Source organism: Xiphophorus couchianus, chromosome 16 (genome assembly GCF_001444195.1).
Source record: "Xiphophorus couchianus chromosome 16, X_couchianus-1.0, whole genome shotgun sequence".
In the NCBI taxonomy this organism is placed as follows: Eukaryota; Metazoa; Chordata; class Actinopteri; order Cyprinodontiformes; family Poeciliidae; genus Xiphophorus; species Xiphophorus couchianus.
Window position 1 is genome coordinate 15268808 of NC_040243.1, and position 19899 is coordinate 15288706.

The following is a 19899-nucleotide window of genomic DNA, read 5'->3' on the forward strand; positions in this document are numbered from 1 at the left end:
AGTAAGTAAGGCCAAACTGGCTTTCACTTTGGCAACCTGTGTAGACAACAGTAGCTATGTTTTGTTGGAACCTGCCCTGTTTTATAGACCTATCCAAAATGTCCCGTAAATGTCTGTGGGCCCCACTGTGTCTTTATGCCCTTGCTACTTTATGTACTTACATTTTTGGTGTTAATTTCCATGTCATCACCTTCATATATTTAAGTGTATGTTTTCACAAGGTGCAGCCCAATAAAGGCTCTCAATGCTAACAACGTTCTTTTCTCCTCCTTTGTTTATCTACAGTAAGGAACAGCAGAAGAACCACAAAGGTATCAATAAATCAGTGTGGGAACAGCGAACCAAAGAGCTGAGGAAGCAGACGCTGGCATCCAGTCGTGAGGCCCTCTATAATGAGCTGGACCCTGATGATCACTGGAAGGCAAGGACAGGGAGGGAAGAACACAACAATGTAAAGGACCAGGCGTAAACTAGCCCTTAGACTTGTGCTATCAGTGTACACAAGCTGGCTGGCATTTTTTTTATACAATTTGCACTTCAAATCTGATTAGAAAATGAAATGTGTTGTTCTTTAACTCTTCTTTGCTACCTGTGTTTATTCCTTTCCATCATCTGTCTTTTTTTTTTTGTATCCTCATATCTTCTTGTAGGTCAACTTCGCCCGTCACGTCCGCCCCGACATGAAAACTCACCTGGATCGACCGTTAGTCGTTGATCCCTGTGAGAACCGAAACAACAACACCAACAAGACCACTGCCAACAATTCGGACCTCTGTATTACCCAGCACCATTCTTCCGATGAGCTCCACAAACAAACGCAGCTGCAAGACCAACATGGTCAAGTAGGAGTAGGAGGTGGAGGCGGTTCAGGCCAACCCAGGGCTCTCCTGGATCGAGGGGAGTCCACTGAGAGTAGGCGGAGTCGCAAAGGTGAGCTTCACCACAAATCTCACGTCCGGTTGGACGCTACAGTCATTCCAGGTCCAGGCTCAGAAGAGAGGCCACCCAGACGCCATCACCACAACCGGAGTGGCAGTCGAGGGGGAGGACAGTCAGAGCACAGGAGGACAAGGTCACATCGAAAAACTGCAGAGGATGGAGAGGAGGGTGGAGGAGGAGCTGGAAAATCAGGGAGGCATAAGAGTAAGGGGATGAACAGACCTGGAGCTGGAGGAGACCATCAGGGAGCCAGTGAAGGTGGTGAGAGGAGGCCAAAAAGAAGTCGACATGGCAATCAATCAGAGGGAGAGGGGAGGAGGATGTGCCAGCACAGAAGGAGGTAAGTATGTCTTTAGTTTAGAGTTACCACTGTGCTGTGATGTTCTCAGACCACAAACAAATGCCCTCTTTATTTACTTACTTCTCAACTTTGGTAATATTTTCATCAATCCACCACCTTTTTAATTATTCAATGACATTTTCCTAGGGATTGCAGTGTCCCAAACCTTTCTACCACTCGACCCATCCAAAAGAGCCTCTCCAGGCAGAATAGCCAGTACAGTGAAGATATGGACAACCTAATGAACACCAAACTGGTCTCTGGCTCTTCTCCACCTGGCCAAAGTCATTCTAATCCAGTTGCCAATTACGCATTAGCCCCTGGCTTCGGATCTGCTCTCCATCTTGCTAACAGTGGCACTCATGGAAGTTTAGTTACATTGGATAGCTACGGCAACATCGGCCATCATCGAGCGCACAGTGTGATCAGGCTGCCTCACCCTGACTACACAGCAGTGGACATGCCAATTTTCCCGTCTATTAACGCTATTCTCCAAGGTAGGCCAGAAAAAAAAAATTAAAACTGCCTAATTAAAAAAAAAAAAAAATAAATAATTACAGACCAATCCTCACCAAAAACTTTTTTTCTTGATTTATGATTCAGTCAATAAAAATGCGAACACTGAGCCTCTACCGGCAAAGGAGGACAAGGATGACGATGATGATAAAGGAGGTGAAGGAGGGCCCAGACCCATGCCTCCATACAGTTCCATGTTCATCTTGTCCACTACTAACCCGTAAGAGAAGCTTTAAGCACATATTAATCAAAACTTTACATAAACAGGATGATACAAATGATGCATTTATTGAATTCTTAAAGTTAGTCCTTTGTTTCAGAAGTAGAAAATATAGCATTTAATATAGCAACATAGCATTTATACAATAACCAATGTTGTGTTCTTCTAGCTTTCGGCGGGCATGCCACTACATTTGTACTCTACGCTACTTTGAGATGTGTATCCTGTTGGTCATTGCTATGAGCAGTATCGCTTTGGCTGCTGAAGATCCTGTCTGGCCTGAATCACCTCGAAACAATGTAAGAAAGTTAACATACATTTTTATACCAATTCTGTGTAAGATATTATGTATTTCACTTTCTTTTTTATATTTCATTTTGTCCCTGGTTTTCCCTCTACATGTTTTCTGGCTGAGTAATTTAGTTTTTAGAGAGGACAGTTCAGATGAGTCATCTTTTTTTATGATACAATCATAATAATTTTTGGGGGGTTATGCAAAGCTTTTGAGTTTCTTTTATCTTAAAGATTTTGTGGATATATTTTTCTTTTTTTGTTTGCCTTGGCACAACTATTGTCCTTCCTTAGATCTTTATTTTTCATTCCACAGGTACTTCGCTATTTCGACTATGTTTTTACTGGAGTTTTCACATTTGAGATGCTGATAAAGGTAAAAGAAACTGTCTAACTAGCATTTTTGAAATTCCATTAATAGTTTCAAATACAAACCAGTACCAATCTGGTTATGAATTGTGTCTCTCTTCTAGATGGTGGATCTGGGCTTGGTCTTGCACCAGGGCTCTTATTTTCGGGACTTGTGGAACATCCTTGACTTTATAGTGGTTAGTGGTGCTCTGGTGGCCTTTGCCTTCACGTAAGTCTCCCTCCTCTCCCTCTCCTTTCCTTGTTCCTGCACCTCATCATGTCCCATTTCTTAAATACAATTGTACCTCGGAGTACAGCCTCTCGTACTCCCCTTTAGCTTTCCATGGTTCCTTTTTCTCTCCATTCCTTCCTGGTGTTCTGTTTTGCTTTTTCTTCTATCCCTACCATCGAGCCATGTACATTTTCTTGTACCCTTTCCTCAGTTAACCATTTTTTGCCAATTTGTTGCCAGTCTGTGACATTTGCCTATTTTCCACTTCCTCTCTCCAGTCCATCTTATATTTTTGAAACCCTTTTTATTTTCAAGCAACTCTTCCTTCAAAGCCCTCCTCCACCTGCTTTACACTCAAGCATTCAGTAGAAAATAGTACCCCTGCATCCTTCCTAACCAACCCGATTTTTACCCTGTGAGAGGGGAGGACCACCCTTTGCACCTGTAACCCTTTAGTGCCCAGGGCGTTCTAAACTTAAAGTGGGCCCAATGCAAAGCCAGGCCAGGTCATGCTGAACTTGGCTTCCATGCCCTTCTCCTCAACAAAGCAGGTATTTTCAATTCTACCTAATCTGCATGGCTGGGATGAAGCAAAGTAATTTGTAAGTGAGTCAACTTAGAGTTTAAGTGCTACTCTGGGTATAAACAAAGAATCAGTGGAATTAGACATATTTGTGTTATTTCATACATTCACTCAGGTTGTACAGCACTAATCCAATCATTGTGAAATGTCTTAGTTGATTTTGTCTCTTAGCTGTGGCAAATGGTAGCAACATAAGCACATTTCCTATGGATTGTACTTGTTGCCTGTTACATCTGTGGTATACCAGATTATTAAAAATACGGTAGTTATATTCACACATTTCAGTAAGGGAACTGGAACATATTATATTAGTTGGACCAGTTAGTGACGTAAAGTACCTTGAGATTGTTTTTGTTGTAAATTGGCTGTTTATATAAAAGAAAAACATAATTGAATTGGACTGACTAGTTGTGAAATAAAGATAATATTAAGTTAATATCATTAAAAAACAGCTTTGAAATGTAGTAACAGTTAACAATTCAGACAGTCTTCTAAGGCAGTTTATTAGAGTTATTGTATTAAATTACTCAACTCTTCTGGGATATTTTTACCCCTTTTAGCTGATATTTCACACCCTCAATTTAACTTACTTATTTCAACTGAGGAAAATAAAATACAGATATTTTCTACCACTATTTATTTATGTATTTATTTTGCTAAATGCCATTAATTTGGGTGCCCCATGACCAAACCTTATTTTTCAAAGCTTTAACTGTTCAAAAATCAAAATATGAACAATACAGGGGCTTCAGTGGTGGTGCTCCATTTAGAAGACTGGCTTTTTTCCTGGGTCATTCTCTCTGATTCATTTTTATGTGTGTTATCTTTTTACCTACACCCTGTCCTGCTCTGTGTTTCAGTGTAATTGATTTGTCTTTCTATATGTGTATAAAATAGATCAATGCATATCATTAACGGGATAATTTAAGCTTTTTGCATATCACGTGAGTTAGGTTTTGTGTTTGCATTTTTTTGTCTCCCAAAGTTGCTTTCAATGCAAATGTATGAATTACTGTCGGGCAGTCATACAGGGTTTTAGTTGAGAAGTGAATTATCCAATTAATCAGGCTAAACCACAATTGTGGTTTACAACGCTAATGAGTATTAGGTAGATGGAACCAGTCAGACCAGACTTCTACCCATCAAGATAACACCTTAATTTGATTTCTGGGAATTGAGCAGCACTCCAGAACGGATCGGTAGTCTTGTTTGAGATGTTTATCGCTCCTTTAATCCAATCAGTCAGGTCTGAGAGCTGCCGTGTCGTTTGTCGCAATTGTGGCTGTCCTGGTTTTTTCCAATGTCAACCCGACGTTCTTGTCAAGACTGAAGTCAGAGCTCAAAGCAATATAAAAGAAACGCATTTGATTTTATTTCATAACATGTTAATATTAAGTGTCTATAAATAGAGATTAAAATTTGTTTTCAGTTTTTAGCAACAATTTAGTCAGGCATGCCTTATTACTGAACTTGAGTGATGACCTTTAAAGGAAATTTTAATTACCATATTTAATCATTTGTTTAGAAATATGCTTGTGAAATGTTTATGTGCATGTTTGTTTTTGCAGCAGGGGTATGTTACTTTGAAAGTTTACCGAATGAAGAGCAATCCTTATGTCCTCGTACTTTTTTCTAACTCTGTCTCTCATATGGATGTATTACCTCCTTTCTCTGTGTCCCATCTGGTGTCTCTCTCCCACCCTTTGTCTTTTGTCGTCTCTTTCCCTTATTCTTACTGTCTTTCACTTCTCACTCATCTCTTCCTTCGGATCACCAACAGCGGCGGCGGCGGGTAAAGTTCTCTGTCTTGCTCAGTCTTTCTCCTCTTCCTTTCCTTCTGCACTCTCAGTATTTGTTCTTCAGATCACACTCAGTTTTTTTATTCATTCATCCCTCATCACTGCTGAAACGTGTACCTTTCACCATGAAATAACTCCGCTCCAAACACATATAAACCTCATTTTAACCTACATCATGTGTCGGCTGGATCACAGTGCTGCAACGCGACATTAGGTGCTCATGGAAGGTTTAACACAAGACAAAATCAATGAAGAAAAGACTGACAAACAACAAATGTCTTCAATTTGCATTTATTGCCATTTTTTTATTATTAAAAGGGTGAGAATGTTGTAAAAAAAAAAAAAATCTAAATTCATTGTGAAGAAACTGAGTGCTACATTAAAAAGCTCAGCGCAGCATGCCCACTTGTGCAGTCTTGCACACCAAGTCAGAAATTTGTATATAACTACCAGCAGACTGCCATCTGGCCTGACAGCTGGAAGAAGTTGGCAGTTGTGTACACAGCTGCTATCGCTTTGATAACCTTTAAACTTCATCTTTTCACCCTAATTGTCAAGTGTGGTGAAAAAACATATTTGCCTAGAACTAAAAGAGCTTTTAAACTACTGTAAAGTTTCCCAGCTCATAATCAGCTCACATTAGGATTTTCCTAATGCATAATTGCAACTGTGTAATCTAATGTATGTAACATATAATATTGTTACTTATTTGTAGTTCTTAAATTTGATATTGTGTGACCATATATTGAGTAGAAGAGCATGACTTGGATTTAGTTCTAGGTTTTCACCAAGGTTTGTCTTGGTACTCATGAAGATCAAGGCTGAGAGCCTTTGAATATAATAGTCTATGTTGTTTGAACATCAATAAGCAGCTAGACTTATTTATGTCTAGCAAAGTCCACACCGCACAAAATTCTCTAGAAATAATTTTCCAAAATATACCCTTCTCCATCACTCTGGCTGCTGCTGAAAAGATAAAAAATCTTTCAGCATGGAAGCAAGGTTTCAATGCAGCATGAATAGATTTTACCATTGGCTGGGCATGTGCAAGCCAAGGCTATAGCCACATGTGTAAAGCATTGAAATACATTGCAAAGTGTTTAGCAAGTAGAGTAAAACAACAGTATTAAGACAGGATCGATAGCATGTACTATAGTTTTGAAAAGACACCTAACTCTAGCATGTAGCTACAATGCCAAAGCCACACTTAGAAGTAAAGATGTAGTGTAATATTATAGCAATGCTGCATGTGTTGCTATATATTTAACCCTGACGCAGTTACTCTTTGCGAGCTAACTCGAATCAGTGCCAAACAAAAAAATGGCTGCACACGGCCATTTTGGTATGCAGAAGGCTAAGGCTGTTGTATTGTTCTTAAACTCTTTAATTTATGTGTGTTTGTCTATGTGTTCATATGTAGGGGTAGCAGTAAAGGAAAAGACATCAGCACTATCAAATCTTTGAGGGTTCTGCGAGTTTTGCGTCCTCTGAAGACCATTAAACGGCTTCCAAAGCTCAAGGTATGTCCACCTTACTCATCAAACTCAAAAATACCTTCTGCAAAGTTGAAGCCGTACTGTTATGCAAGTGAAAAATACATGTTATAGATTTATGTGTTTTGACAAATGTAAACAACATCCCTACTTCTTTCTGTTTTTCTGTGATCAGGCTGTGTTTGACTGTGTGGTGAACTCACTAAAGAACGTCCTGAACATCCTGATTGTCTACCTACTCTTCATGTTCATCTTTGCTGTGGTAGCTGTGCAGCTCTTCAAGGGACGTTTCTTTTACTGCACTGATGAATCCAAAGAGTTTGAGCGCGACTGCAGGTCAGGAAGTACCAGTGCTTTATGACAGCCTAATATCATTTGTCTATGAAGTAATTTTGTTTCTTTCCAATTTCTTTAGGACATGCATCGAAGTCCAAAGATGTATGCATATGAAAACAAACCTAAGTAATTTTTTGTCATACTGAGGATGCAATATGTGTCTTTCAGAGGCGAATATCTGGTGTATGAACGTGATAACGAAGTGAGGGCGCAGAAGCGGGAGTGGAAGAAATACGATTTCCACTATGACAATGTGGCTTGGGCCCTTCTCACCCTCTTCACCGTTTCCACTGGAGAGGGGTGGCCGCAGTAAGCTATTATACTTATGTAAAATTGAGTAGAGAATTTACATTTTTTTCTTTAATTTGATAACCTGTTTTTTCCCCCCACAGGGTGCTGAAACATTCAGTGGATGCGACCTATGAGAATCAGGGCCCGAGCCCAGGGTATCGGATGGAAATGTCCATCTTTTACGTGGTGTACTTCGTGGTCTTCCCCTTCTTCTTTGTCAACATTTTCGTTGCTCTCATTATCATCACCTTCCAAGAACAAGGAGACAAAATGATGGAAGAATATAGTCTGGAAAAGAATGAGGTAAGAAGCTAACACAATATCGCAAATTAGCATTATGTTAATTGAATTCTAACTGTGAGTGCAGAGAACTTAGTTGGAACTAGAATGTAACTTTTCTCTTGTCTTGGACAGAGAGCATGTATAGATTTTGCCATCAACGCCAGGCCTCTGACACGCCACATGCCTCAGAATAAATTGAGCTTTCAGTACAAAATGTGGGAGTTTGTGGTGTCACCGCCATTTGAATATACCATTATGGCTATGATCGCGCTCAACACCGTGGTGCTAATGATGAAGGTAAGTTACAATGAGCTAAACATACATGCAATAACATAGCCCCATAGTTGTATATATATCATATATCAGTGTTACAAGTACCACTAACAGAACTTGGGCTCCCTTTGTTATGTAAAGCAGATTTTGCCATTTGTTTTGTCTGCAATGCAGACCATGGATCTAGGAATAACATCAATCAACATCAATAATGTATTGTTGTGTGCAATTCATGCAAAAAAAAAGAAGAACTTGGTGTTTATTAAGTGGTGCTTATTATTATTAGTTTTAGAATCACTAACATAGACTTTAAGCTAACTGTATCTTCTGGTAACCGCAAGAAGTTTTGCCAAAGTGTAAAATTCAAATATTTGATGTGAAACATTTAGTCAATACAGAATAAGTTAGACTGATTCTGATGTGTGTCTATTGCATTTAATTTATTCCTAATTGAGTGTACTGTGTGTCTTTGTGTTTAGTATGATGGAGCTTCTGTCACCTACGAAGCAGTTTTAGCCAACCTCAACATAGTGTTTACTTCCCTCTTCTCCTTGGAGTGTGTCCTTAAGATCATTGCCTTTGGGGCTCTGGTGAGTGTATATGTGTGTGGGCTTTTGTGTTGTAAAAATACACTGCTCTCATGTATTTTTGTGGAGTTCCTGGAAGATAACTCAGTTATTAGTGTAATTAACATTGTCTTCATATGGATGTAAATACATTGTAAAAGTGACTCATTTGGAATGCCTCATGTAAAATCAGATGAAACCCAAACAAGTATGATAAGAAGTAAAGAACAGGAACAGCAACATAGTACTTAGAAACCTGTACAAACATAAAACCACTTGTATTTCTTAGCACATGTTGGAAATGCATTAACATCCTAATGGGAACAGGTTACAAACCTAAACCTTAACTTTAACTGGGCAATTTAAAGTCGATTAGATTGAAAATTACAATGGACTAATATAACTAAAGCACAAAGCTTTTAAAATTTATTCAGATCTGTTGTACAAACAGTGGAAATGGACCTAAACTGATTCCTGAAGAAAGATTTCTGGAGTAGAAACACACATATTGATTGTTCTGCATTATTGTTTCCATTTTGTGGAGAAAACTGAGTTCAAGTTGTGGTTTACTTTTTTGTACACTAACAAAATATAAAACTATATATATAAAACTAACAAAAATCAAAGGGTTAATTGGGAAGTTGCTGAAACTGTGGAACAAAAAGGCAAGGAAAGAGCAAGATATATTTTGAGGCTGAATGGTCGGTGGAGATAAAGGACAGTGTGGGAACAGCGGCGTAATAATTAGTTGAAATCGTGTGAATGACATATTGGTGACGAAAATAGAAGCAAAGATTACTCTGAGGGCAGTGATGAGACAAAAGAGGATTTGAATCTTAGTGAGAAGGCCAGAACACAGTCAACATGGGCATCTTAAACCTAAATAATGCCACTCCTCAGACATGTCCTTTATCAGCACATGTGTGTGTTTGTAAGTGTGTATCAAGGTGGTTTATTTTGATAGCTGCCACTATGTCTAATGCACAGTTTAGCTACAGGCAACCACTATAAAAAAGGAGTGCTCAGAATATCAACTCTTTGTCTTGACCAGCACTCTGTGATTCCTTTCATACACATTAAAACCAGATATTTTTTCAGACTTTAATTTTAACAATGTATGTTGTAAGTCATATATACTCTATATGTAAAGTTATGATGTTTGATGGCCGCTTTCGTTGTGTGCTGCAGCAGAATTTGTCCTTAACTTGACTGCATGGCATCCATCCAGTAGACTGTCAGTGATGGTCCATTTGTCCAATCTAATTTTTATCTGTTCTTGTCTGAGTCTGACATGTCTTTCTCCCACTTTCTCATTCTGCTTCTCTCTCTCTGCTGCTTTTTCTGTGCTACTCACTCTTCATCTCAAATTATTTAAACAACCTTTTTCTCCATCTTAATTTATTTCCTTTATTCATACTTACCTTCCTTTCTAAATTCATGGTTTTTTTTTCTGTGTTTTATTCCACCTTGATAAATTTCTTCACATCATTTTCCGCATTATTCCGCTGATATTTTATACCCCTATCTTTTTCCTCCCTTGCGCTCCCTCTCTTCTTTGATTTGTTCAGAACTATTTCAAAGATGCCTGGAATATTTTTGACTGTGTGACAGTTCTGGGCAGCATTACAGACATCCTGGTCACAGAGCTTGGGGTAAGTACCAATTTTGCCATTTATGTTCTAAAGTCGTTTCTTCTAAAAGGCCAGTATTAAATTTGAAAAAACCTCTGGAAGTGCAGTATAAGTTAGGTGGGCTGCAGCATGTGTCAATGAAGTTTTAAATCTGACTGTCTCTCAAAAACTTGTACAAGCCAAGAGAATAAGGGAAGAGCGTGAGGTAGATATCATCGTTGAGTCTGGCATTGCTCAGTCATGCGTGACCGTCTCTTGAAAGTCTTATATAATTGTCCCAGTTGGTGAGACGGGGATCCAGCCAGCCAACTCCGATGTCACCATCAGCAAGGCAGGGAGCATGCTGATGCTCTACATAGACCCAGTTAACAGCTTGTCCAAGCAGCCAATCATGTTATTTGCTTGTTTCAGATGTCTGATAGTCACTACAGTCAGTGCTTCAAAGTTCCAGTAATGATCTCACTCTTAGTGTTGGCAAAGAGACACCTAAGACTATTATTATAATAAAATCAGTTTTATATTTCTTTTTACAAATAGTATATAAACAAAAGTATTCACTCATGTTCTTTCACACACGTGTAAACTTCAGGGACATCCCGTTCTTGTAGACCTAATAGTAAAGCGGACACTACCAGGAGTGTATTTATCATGTCAGACACTGACGCCGCTGAAAACCATCACAAGCTTGTTCAGCCAGGTAGATGTCAGCAGGACAATAAAGTTCTTTCGCACCAAACTTGCCCAACCATGTCTTCGTGGCATTTACTTTGTACAAACTGTTCCTACAAAGTTGGGGGCATTAAATTGCCCAAAATGTCTTAGTATCCTGAAGTATTACAAATTTAATTTCCTAGAACTAAGAGGGTAAACCCAACTCTTGAAAAATGCCACCAAACTTTACCTTTGCCACAATGCAGACAGGTATGTGCTAATCTCCTGGAACCCATCAAATCCATACTTGTTTATTGGATTAGCATAGTGCTTCACCCATCCGATTGTGTGTAACACACTTGGATGCTGCTGCTCAGCCAATGTCCTGAAGGTCTCTCCTCACTGTTCTGTTCTTGAGCTTAGCTAAAGGCCACATGAAGTTTGGAGATGTGTAGCTATTGACTCTGAAAATAGTTGGTGACTGAACTCCATGAATGTCTTATCTCTTACCTAACCTACCTCTAGGTAGGTTAGGTACCTTGAGATTGTAACAGTGAAAGTGCATTTCAATGTAAGAGGCCTAAGAAAATTACTTCTATTAAGATTCATTTTAACCATGTGGGTATTTTCTTTATAGTTTTAAAACTATGATTTTTTTTTTCTTTTCTTCTAATTTGAGGTGATGTACCTTGAATCCCAAAACAACCAAATGCCTGTGAATAATTTATGACTAGTTGGAAATCTTTTTTTAAATGTTGTTATTGTTTTTTTGTTTTTGTTTTATCAGTTTTATAAAGTTGCGCAAAATCTGTAATCTAACACCTGCTATTCTGCTGATTTTTGGATGTTATGACCATTGATTTTTTGTCTTGTTTTTTTTTTTTCTTTTCACATGCTTTCTTTAAATCGTCTACACACTTTACGACGACCTTCTGTAATCTACTTTGCCCTGTTCCCCTTCTCTCCCCCTCGACTTCTTCCTGTGATTTCTCCCAATCAAAATGCACTATGAATCCTCTGTGTTCCACCCATGACAACCGGCTTGGTCAATCTGTCTGGTTGTTCTTGGAATCAACCAAAAATCCCAAAAATGTGCTGCTATAAACCATATGTCTGCAACATCCACATGTAGATGGTTTGTAATTTTTTTTGGAGATCTTATTTTGCTGCATGTATTTTATCGGCATCCCAGCCAGTGTTATGTTTGTGAATTGTGCATGCTGTGATTGACTCACCCACAAAACTCTCTGTATATCCTTTACTGAGAACTTGAGCAGAGTTTGTAAAGGATTAAGACACTATAAAGACTGCTACATTCAAATATGTGAGCTTACAATATTCACATATTCACCCACACATTTGAAAGTGACTGGCAGATTTTTTTTTTTTTTTTTTCTGCCAAGACAGTGACTCCAAAGGTTTGCTCCTGGCAGAGAGAATAAGTAATGCATGATGACCCTTGCATGCCTTTGGCAGCAGCTCTTTATTTTTACAACACACACAAACAAGCACACCCCTACACACTCATAGAGCGATGCACTAAATGCCGTACAGTAACCTGCATGTGCTGCTGCCAGGTCCTTTTCAGCGCTCAGTTTCAAACAGCGGTCTTTTGTTCTCTTATCTGATAAACAGTGGAAGGACACATTCTGTAACATGTTATATAATCAAGAAAATCAAATAAAAGCAACAAAATCCAACATAACTCTTTTTAGTTCAAATGTGAAAACTTAAGAAATGATTTTAGAAAGTTGTGGTTCTGTTGCTCTTATTTGATTGTGACATCAGAACAATGTCTATTTGACTTCGTCAGCCTGTTCAAGTGATGCATGAGCTGCTGTAAAATCTGTGGTTTGCTTTGTTTCCTTCTGCATGCTGTGTGCTTGTCATGCTTTACAATTTGCATTTTTGCCTTGAGAGAATTAGTGCATTTGGTTGTCTTTGAAAGAAAATGTCCTAACAGTCCTGCACTCAAACTGTTCACCTTCTCTGCCACAACTACTAATAACATACCCCTGATTGGATGAAGCTAGTTAGATTTGAATGTTTTTGTTTTTTTTTCCCCCTGGTGTGTTGCATTGTTTTGTTTGCCCGATCCACTGGATATGAAGAGCTTGTTGGAGCCTTGCTGACTTGAGTTTGGTTTGCTTTGACTTGTATGACTCTTTATTATTTTATTTCTATTGACTTTAAATCTGCATTAATTTGAGTTTTGTTTTTGTTTCTTCCCCCCGTTTTATGTTTTTTGTCATTCTAGATATGCCACAACTTGCTGCAAAACTAACCAGTGTTTCATTTTATTCTCACCCCAATTCCTCTTTTCCGTCCCTCTTTTGTGTTCCTCTTTAACTTCCCTGTCCTTGTCACTTCCTATCTTCAACCTCCCTCTCTATCTTTATCTCTGGTCATGATGTGGCTGTACTATAGGATAATTTCATCAACTTAAGTTTCCTAAGGCTGTTCAGAGCAGCTCGTCTCATCAAGCTGCTGAGGCAGGGAGAAACCATTCGCATCCTGCTCTGGACCTTTGTTCAGTCGTTCAAGGTTGGCTTCAAATTACCCTAAGACTCTGTGTGTTCATTTTTGAGAACATAAACATTGTCATATATACAGCATAGCTTTTAAAAGCTAGGCGTAGCATTAAAATGTTCTATGGCAAGCATATTTTTTAATAGTCACTTATTTAAAAAATATATATATTTTGCATTATTTGGTGTTTTGAGTCCTGCTATTGATGAATCTCACTCAACGACTAAAGAAAATCAAATAAATAAAACTGCATCCCATCAGCGTGTTTCAGTCATAGTCAGCCCCCCCCTTAAATAAGATGCCCCCAAATTCATACTTACATAATAAACATGTGTGAATGCCATTTTTCATGTGTGCACTTAACATTGTAGATTTCTTAAAGATAATTCTTCTCAAGACAAATTAGAGCATTTTTAGGTGTCAGTTCCAGATACCTATTAAATTTGTCCTGTTAATTGTAGCAGAATTTTGATGTGGAATATCTCCTAGATGTTAGAACAAGATAAATTAATCCTAGCTTTGCAAATGTGTTTTAAGGATATCTAAAACGTGAAAAAAGGAAACCTGTGGCAGGTATTCCAAATATTTTTCAGGTGTTGTTTAATATAGTTTTAAATTTTCAATTAAATGAAATAATTAACAGGTAGAGAATGTATCAATACTCCTACTGTAAACGAGTTGTTCACTGTTTTCTTGACACAAGACTCTGTCGTTGAGACTTCTGTATGTATCATATTCACACTGTGGATGGCAAGCAGGAAATAAATGTTTATCTGAAGCTGAATTTAGCTTCATAAAAAGGAAAGAAAAATTATTTATCCAAAGGTTATAATGTTTGAAAATCACAAATCATTAATTATGCATAAGATGGGATTTCTTCTTGATTTCTAACAATGGTAAAGTATGCATATCTGCTGTTATTTCTGTCCTTAAATGTTCAAATCTTCACACTGCTGAAAATCTTAATTTAGTTTTAACTAATTATTTCATATTAAGAGATTCCCAATTTTTTAGTACTCTATAAGCGATGGTAGTCTGTATATTTTACATGTTATAAATTCTCGTCATGTGTGTTCCTCCTCAGGCACTCCCTTATGTCTGCCTTCTCATTGCTATGCTGTTTTTCATCTACGCCATAATCGGGATGCAGGTGGGTGACGTCCTTCACCTTACCTTACCTACAGTGCTTTGAAGATGCATTTAATATATTTTACTCTTGTCAATTTATATCATGGGGCAATGTAGAGACAAATGAGATTTGATGCAAGCTCCAAAGGGGAATAGCATAACAATCATAGTCTCAACATCATGTGTTTTTCAGATTTACTCTACTTCTGCCTAAAATTTATTTTAATGTTAAAAATAATATGACTTTGTTTGGCAGCTATTTGGGAATATTGCTATTGAAGAAGATGGAGAGAGTGCCATCAACCAACACAACAACTTCAGGACCTTTGTGCAGGCTTTGATGCTTCTCTTTAGGTGATTATTTGCATGTTTTTTTGGATCCCCAGAAAGAGTGGATGTCCTTATATACAGTAATGATCGTAATGCTTGCACTTTGTGTAAATGTTCAGTTTCCTTCCATACGCCTTCTTTTCTAAAGATCTAATTTTTGTGCATTTGAAGGAGCGCAACGGGAGAGGCGTGGCATGAGATTATGCTGGCTTGTCTGGGGGGTAAGGAGTGCGACATCAATTCAGGAAACACAGGGCCGGAGTGTGGGAGCCAAGTGGCCTACCTCTACTTTGTCTCCTTCATCTTCTTCTGCTCGTTCTTGGTGAGTTCACACTGTGAGGTTTAACAGTCACATCCTACCAGTAGAGGAAAATCACAATGTTTTACAGAATCATTTACATCTCTTCACAACCATAAACATGTACTAATTTACTCAATGATGTATGTACATGACGCAACAATATGTAGAAGAGAATATACGGCTATGTTTGGTAGAAAAATACAACTCCATCTTAAAACATATGGTGGTGGCAGGATCATGCTTTGGATACTCATTTCTTTAGTTGGGTCGCTAATTTTTCTCACTTGATCAAGACTGGTCAATTAAATTTCACAAACACTCCCTATTCAGTCTGGTTGTACTTATGCTATTTTGCCAAAAACGAATAGGCAGAAATTTAGATTTTTAGATGTGCAAAGGTGATAGAGAGAAACCTTAAAGGTCTGGCAGCTAATTGCTACAAAATACGGTTCAAGAAAGTATTGAATCGGAGGGGAAAAGCATGAAAAAAGTAGTCCAGCTGCAGAACTTATTTGACTGATTATAAGATACCTCTTGTCAAATTGAATGGTTAACTTTTCTTTCTTCTCTGTGTGTGTGTTCATATGTGCAGATGCTGAATCTGTTTGTAGCCGTCATCATGGACAACTTTGAGTACCTGACAAGAGATTCATCTATTCTGGGACCTCACCATCTTGATGAGTATGTAAGGATATGGGCTGAGTATGATCCTGCTGCCTGGTGAGTGCTAACATGCCTACCCCCCATCTACAATGAAACACAAAGCTTATAGGATCGCACACATCAAGTTACCATATCACATTCTGATCTGTTAAATTGTTGCCTTTATGTTCTAACAAGTTTGCTCACACAGGGATTGTCACCAGGGTCTGTGGTCACCGCAGAGTAACTCTGTGACCGTTTTTCTCTCTGGTAAAAAGAAATTCTGATTCGCAAATGTCTTTATAAGGAATTATGTTGTTAAAGCTGCAGTAGGGAGTTCTGAGAAAAATGTGGACTTGATGTCAAAAGTCTGAACAAGCACTTCTTACAGCCCCTCTGCCCCCAGTTGCTCTCTGTTGCGCCACAGCTATCCCTGTATAGCAGAGCCTGTCAATAAATTGACAAATTGTTAGTTTTCCTGTAACGTTAGGTTGTTTCATCACCAGCTGTAACACACTGCTAATCTTGAGCTTCAAGGTGTGAGCAGCACATACACGAGCACGATTGTCTATACTAAGACATTCCTCCTGGGTCAGATTGGTTGTTTCTGACTGGAAGAAGTGTGTTTCTGCAAACTGCACTAGGACCACTGAGAGAAACCAGAGGAGTTGAATATTGTTTCACAGATTATCTGTCTCATATTCTACTGTTAGGACATAGTGACAGTAGTCCCTATTGCAGCTTTAAGATCCAAGTGCTCAGCTTGTCACAACAAAATGAAGCTTTTGCCAAATAGTTCCATATGTGTATAACCACATGGGACCCCTGGTTATCTCCATCACACAGAGCATCCCTTAATTTCTCCTCTCCTGCCCTCCTCCTTCCCGAGATATATCTTATACCTGTTTCTAAATCTTCTCCCTCTACTGGAAACGGCATACTGGCAAAAACTTAATGTGGCAGTGTCTATACTCCACACCAACCTTCCCTTTAATGTAAATATCTGCTGTAGACATGCTAAGTTTCAAGGTATCTGTATTCCAGATTTTGTGTGTTCCCTTATGCTGTCCTGCAAACTGTTTAACCGTTAAGAAGTAAAAAGACTTGAGGAGCTAAAACCAAAAATGTTAGAGAGTAGCCTAGAGATCTTTTATATAGTCAGTTTTATTAAAACATCATAATAATAATAATAATAAATGAGTTACGAATGGATACATTTGTGGATACAATAAATGGATACATGGATACAATAAATAACTAGCCAATGATTGAAAAGACTTGCTTTTTCTGAAAATATGTAGAGAGACAAATTCCAGGAAGCAACAACAAGTAGCTAACACTAAACATGTATTTAAGAGGGAGGGACTCCTCACATCAAAAGCAGCTATTAAGCAATTATCAAGCGCATACTTTTCTAGTCTGTGGACTGTTTCTTGAATTGTATTGTTTATTCGCTGCAACTCTTTAGCCAGATATCAAGGGCTTGTTTTATAAAAGCTACACAATCATTACATAAAAGATGCCTTGCACTGAAGTGATGTTTTTGTAATTTATCTTATCTCAAGGATCATTTTTACAACACTGTAAAGTCTTTTCTTGTTCTTGTCAATCTTGTGTTCTTGCTCCCAATGTCCTCTCTTCTCTCTGGATGTTTTTTTCCCCCTGTTTGTGTCCATGTTTAACTCCCCTGTATTCTTCTTGCAGCGGGCGCATACATTATAAGGACATGTACAGTTTATTACGAGTTATCGACCCGCCTCTTGGCTTAGGAAAGAAATGCCCCCATAGGGTGGCCTGCAAGGTTTGACTCTCATTCAAATGAAACCTTCTCAACCACACTTGCTAGCCACGGCATCCAGGAATGGATTGAATGTTGCTTTTGTTTTTGATTTGTTTTTGTTTTTTTGTTCTCTTAGTTTGTTTTCTTTAGTTTTTCATTTCAACTTCTTTTCCACCATTATCAACTTGCATTCTGAACTGCTGAGAGAATGTGCAGGACAATGCAGACACCTAGAGAAGCATGTTAAATGCACAAAATGAAAACTTTAAGATGTTTTGCCATGATAAACTAGATCTTTTTTTTGTTTTGTTTTTGTATTTCTTTTGTCTATCTTTGATTTTTTATTTATTTATTTTTTTTGCTTGCTGTGGAGCCATGGCTTTAATGTAGCAAGCTACGGTTGTCCACTGTAGTGTTGCATTGTTCTTGGTTTTGGGGGTTTTAGGGGAACAACAGAAACTGCATTGACATCCCTTCCTCTTCCTCCCTTCTCTGATCAGAGCAGACACAGCTTGTTGCCTTCTGTCAAGCTTTGCTCTGCCTTTCTTTGGAATCGCGCACAAACACATGCCGACAAACATACTGAACACACACCGACATACGGAAGCAAGATTCAGTGTTTACTGAACATGATTCTGCTTTTTATGTTTTTTTGAAGGGTGATTTTGATATTTAGCATATATAGCCAATGCTAAATATCAGTTATAGATAGTAAAAAATATATTAATTCATCAATATTTAGCCACCAAAAACAGTAGATAAAACATTTTAAAGAGAGAGATAAAGTATTGTTGATAAATCCTTGCAAATTATGTCATTGCTTAATTCATTTTTCCAAAATTCATCAACCAGGATTTCTCTAAAACACTTCTAAGACAAGTAGAACATTAAAATAAATGTTTAGCAAAAGAAATTTTAAAAACCTGGCTAAAGAAAGCATATTCTTTGTTTTTTTTTTTTTTTTTGAGATCGTAGACCTGCACAGTATATTGAAAACTTGTCGCCATTCCAACATCAGTGTTAGCAAATTTGTCATTGCAAAAGGCTGCCTGAACTACTATTTAATTCAGTGTAAGGTTGAAAAACACTTATATTGTTAAAGAAAACCCAGAAGGACTATGAAACAGCTTTGCAAGCCATGGACAAGAAAAGAGGCAATGATCTTGAAAATAACTGAGCACAAAGTTGCTGGCTCACGGCTTGCTTGGGGTTCAGCTTACGTAAAATCACAGCAAGTACAACAGTGATGAGTATCAGGAGTTGAAAACATTAAGGTAGTCCACGACTATAAATTCAAAATGACTTGATTGAACGGTTTGAGGAGACTTCAAGATACACCTTTTGAAACATTGTACTATTGGATTAAATAAACCTGCTCAGTTGAGTGATGCTTAATTGTCCTCGGCAAAATATAAATGGAGACAGTACATCATCTTTAAGGTAGAGATAATAAACACATCACAAGCTGTTTTGTCTAAACACAGTTTAGAATGTTGACCTCTTCTTTGACCCAAACATCAGTGCAAATAGGAGATTTATTTAGGTTTGACGATTCTTGTGTTCCCTTTAAGCATTCACTTAATTTTGAGTCTTAGAAACGAAACCTTTTTAAATCTTTTGCATAGAAAAACCTGTATATATGCTAAACCTAGCAGAAACGTGACTAAATTCCATCCTTCAGCTTTTATTTGTTGCCTCCTTTGGTTTCTGAGTCTCACGTTCGAGATGAGAAATATTTTACCTCAAAAAACCCACACTCCCACAGACTCTCTAAGTCAAAAGCGTGTCCTCCTCGCTGTCTATTTTTATTTGTTTTGGTGAATTTCCTCCCACCTTCTCTTGTATCTTTCTAATATCCTATTTTCTATTTTCAAATCTATACTTTAACTTCATCTACTTTCTGCCTCTCTCTCTCCCTCTCCTGATTTGGTAACGGGGTGGTGGCACTGGCTGATGATGCAGTGGCAGGATCAGTTGCAGGGAAATGTATGACATGCTGAGACACATGAGTCCTCCGCTGGGCCTAGGGAAGAGGTGTCCAGCACGGGTGGCCTACAAGGTCAGAAAGGCCCACCCCCCACATCTCTATCAAAGCCTTTCTTATGGGTGTCGTGGGGATTCGGGGGTGGTCTGTAAGGGAGGGATCAGGGATTTAAACGCTCAACGTGGTGTAAACTTTAGTGTCATGTTTCTTTGGTTTTGTTTCTGTTCCTTTTCGTGGAAAACTTTGGGTCGGCTGGTCGGTGTTGTGGCCTTTGTGTGGTGGTGTGGAACTGGTGGGCGCAGGTAGCAGGAAAGATAATTCGAAGGGTTCCAGCCGGGGGGAGGGTATGGGGCATATCCGCAGGAGGGGACGAGAAAGAGGGACCCTCTCAGCTCGTTTGCACTAGACAGG

At 38.4% G+C, this 19899-nt stretch overlaps 1 protein-coding gene across 17 annotated transcripts in view; it reads left to right on the top strand.

Annotated features, from left to right (window-relative positions):
* The window catches only part of cacna1aa (calcium channel, voltage-dependent, P/Q type, alpha 1A subunit, a), a 91193-nt gene that overhangs the window by 46613 nt on the left and 24681 nt on the right, over window positions 1–19899 (top strand). For 6 of the 17 annotated variants that reach the window (XM_028041652.1, XM_028041649.1, XM_028041645.1 and 3 more), the window contains 22 exons: window positions 286–451; window positions 651–1279; window positions 1427–1776; window positions 1883–2015; window positions 2185–2314; window positions 2623–2682; window positions 2780–2886; window positions 5253–5264; window positions 6692–6791; window positions 6940–7100; window positions 7269–7409; window positions 7493–7694; window positions 7806–7970; window positions 8426–8536; window positions 10081–10164; window positions 11927–11929; window positions 13222–13338; window positions 14408–14473; window positions 14708–14805; window positions 14953–15103; window positions 15675–15802; window positions 17429–17525. In XM_028041652.1, coding sequence (XP_027897453.1) covers window positions 286–451; window positions 651–1279; window positions 1427–1776; window positions 1883–2015; window positions 2185–2314; window positions 2623–2682; window positions 2780–2886; window positions 5253–5264; window positions 6692–6791; window positions 6940–7100; window positions 7269–7409; window positions 7493–7694; window positions 7806–7970; window positions 8426–8536; window positions 10081–10164; window positions 11927–11929; window positions 13222–13338; window positions 14408–14473; window positions 14708–14805; window positions 14953–15103; window positions 15675–15802; window positions 17429–17525 — 3211 coding nt within the window. Of the gene's footprint in view, window positions 1–285; window positions 452–650; window positions 1280–1426; window positions 1777–1882; window positions 2016–2184; window positions 2315–2622; window positions 2683–2779; window positions 2887–5252; window positions 5265–6691; window positions 6792–6939; window positions 7101–7268; window positions 7410–7492; window positions 7695–7805; window positions 7971–8425; window positions 8537–10080; window positions 10165–11926; window positions 11930–13221; window positions 13339–14407; window positions 14474–14707; window positions 14806–14952; window positions 15104–15674; window positions 15803–17428; window positions 17526–19466; window positions 19564–19899 lie in introns of all 17 variants that reach the window. The other 11 variants (XM_028041637.1, XM_028041640.1, XM_028041646.1 and 8 more) reach the window with 8 other exon arrangements.